Below are 1585 nucleotides of genomic sequence, written 5' to 3' on the forward strand. Positions count from 1 at the left end.
ATAAAGCTACAAGATCACAGGCAATGTTAACACTGATTAATTTGACCAACTTAGGTGCGCCAAATACCGACATGTATGCTTGCACTTACACTGAAGATCTGCTGTGCATAAATTGTCAGAATGCAAACATCTGATATGATCCTTTTCCCGTGAATGGCCTACATCGAATAAATGTATTTGCCCAAAAAAAAACTTTGCCCATCATAAATTCCGTACAACAGTCAAAATCCCCAGCAGAACCACAATATCGAGCAATTTCCAGCCTCTCTTGTATGTTGGCAGTCTATATGCAATAATAGTCTTGTATGTCTTTCAACCATATACTAGTCGCAGCTTTATAATTGCATCCTATTCAGATTACACACACAAAATAATACACACAAAGGCTATGCAAATTACTCAAAAAATATTTGTTTTGTTTTGTAAAAAAAAACCCCCCAAACAAAAACAAATCATACAAAAACATAGCCTCCTAAATTGTACAAAATTAATTGTAAAATACTTTGCTGATCTCAGCTGATTAAAAAAAGCCCTATTTTTTTTATGACAGCCTATCCTCCAAGTCCCAACCCACCCGCAACTCACCTATGTAGGCTATGACCCAATTATGTAGCCGAGTCCGAGAGACTCCAAGACTCCGAAAGACCGAGGACCAAGGGTCCTGGTCACTACTTCTGTGTACAGTTAATATCTCACACGATAGGTCGAATATATTGTAAGTCTTTCGACCCGAATAAACGTTATAAACCCTTTTTTTTTTAAAGCTGTGTGGTTTCGGTGGCATATTTATTATGATTTGGTTTGCCGGGGTAAAGTTTCATATCAGATGCTTGTGTGCTTCTAAGATACTGAAAGCACAACTGCAGGCCTGTCATGATTTTGACCCATGCGCGTAGTGCGATGCTTAGGCCCACTCTGGCCCACTCCCGTGCGAGTATATTGCGTATAAACGAACTAAAACCGCGACCAACGAATATACGTTTTAATCTCCTGAACGTACGACGAAGAACCTTATATAGCGACGACCGTGCGTTTGGAGTGATTCCAGATAAACCGTTTGACCTGAGGGGTGGTAGTATAATATCGCTTATGGCCATATTCACGGGTGTTATGCTAGGAAGCACTATATGTGCTGAGGCCGCACGATATCTAGAGGAAACAGAGCTGTTCATACACGAAGATGACGATGATGAATGAAATGACAAATGGTAAGTGTGACGTTTGTTGTAGCGCTTTCACGTATTTGTCGTAATGATGTACTATCATGCTGATGACAAAGATTTTCGAGAATTTTCAAACATTTGAACGAGTGTATAAACTGCTCAATGTTTTCATTAATATGCACTTAATAGATGATGCAACTCATCAAAAACTATGTCAACGGCACCCTACACCTTTACAAATAAAAACACACACACCCTCGCACACACACACACAAACACACACACGCAGAGAGAGGCACACACACACACAAACACACACACGCAGAGAGAGGCACACACACACACAAACACACACACGCAGAGAGAGGCACACACACACGTGTACACACACACGTGTACACACAGGTACACACACACACACA

At 40.8% G+C, this 1585-nt stretch overlaps 1 protein-coding gene across 1 annotated transcript; it reads right to left on the minus strand.

Moving 5' to 3' along the window:
• Positions 1-771: 771 nt before the first annotated feature.
• Positions 772-1216, minus strand: SARC_04504 (hypothetical protein; the record flags this gene model as incomplete). Its single annotated transcript, XM_014301675.1, has 1 exon — positions 772-1216. A coding segment is annotated over one exon (445 nt), but the record flags the coding sequence as incomplete, so codon positions are not given.
• Positions 1217-1585: the final 369 nt, after the last annotated feature.

Source organism: Sphaeroforma arctica (assembly GCF_001186125.1).
Source record: "Sphaeroforma arctica JP610 unplaced genomic scaffold supercont1.255, whole genome shotgun sequence".
Classification (NCBI taxonomy): Eukaryota; class Ichthyosporea; order Ichthyophonida; genus Sphaeroforma; species Sphaeroforma arctica.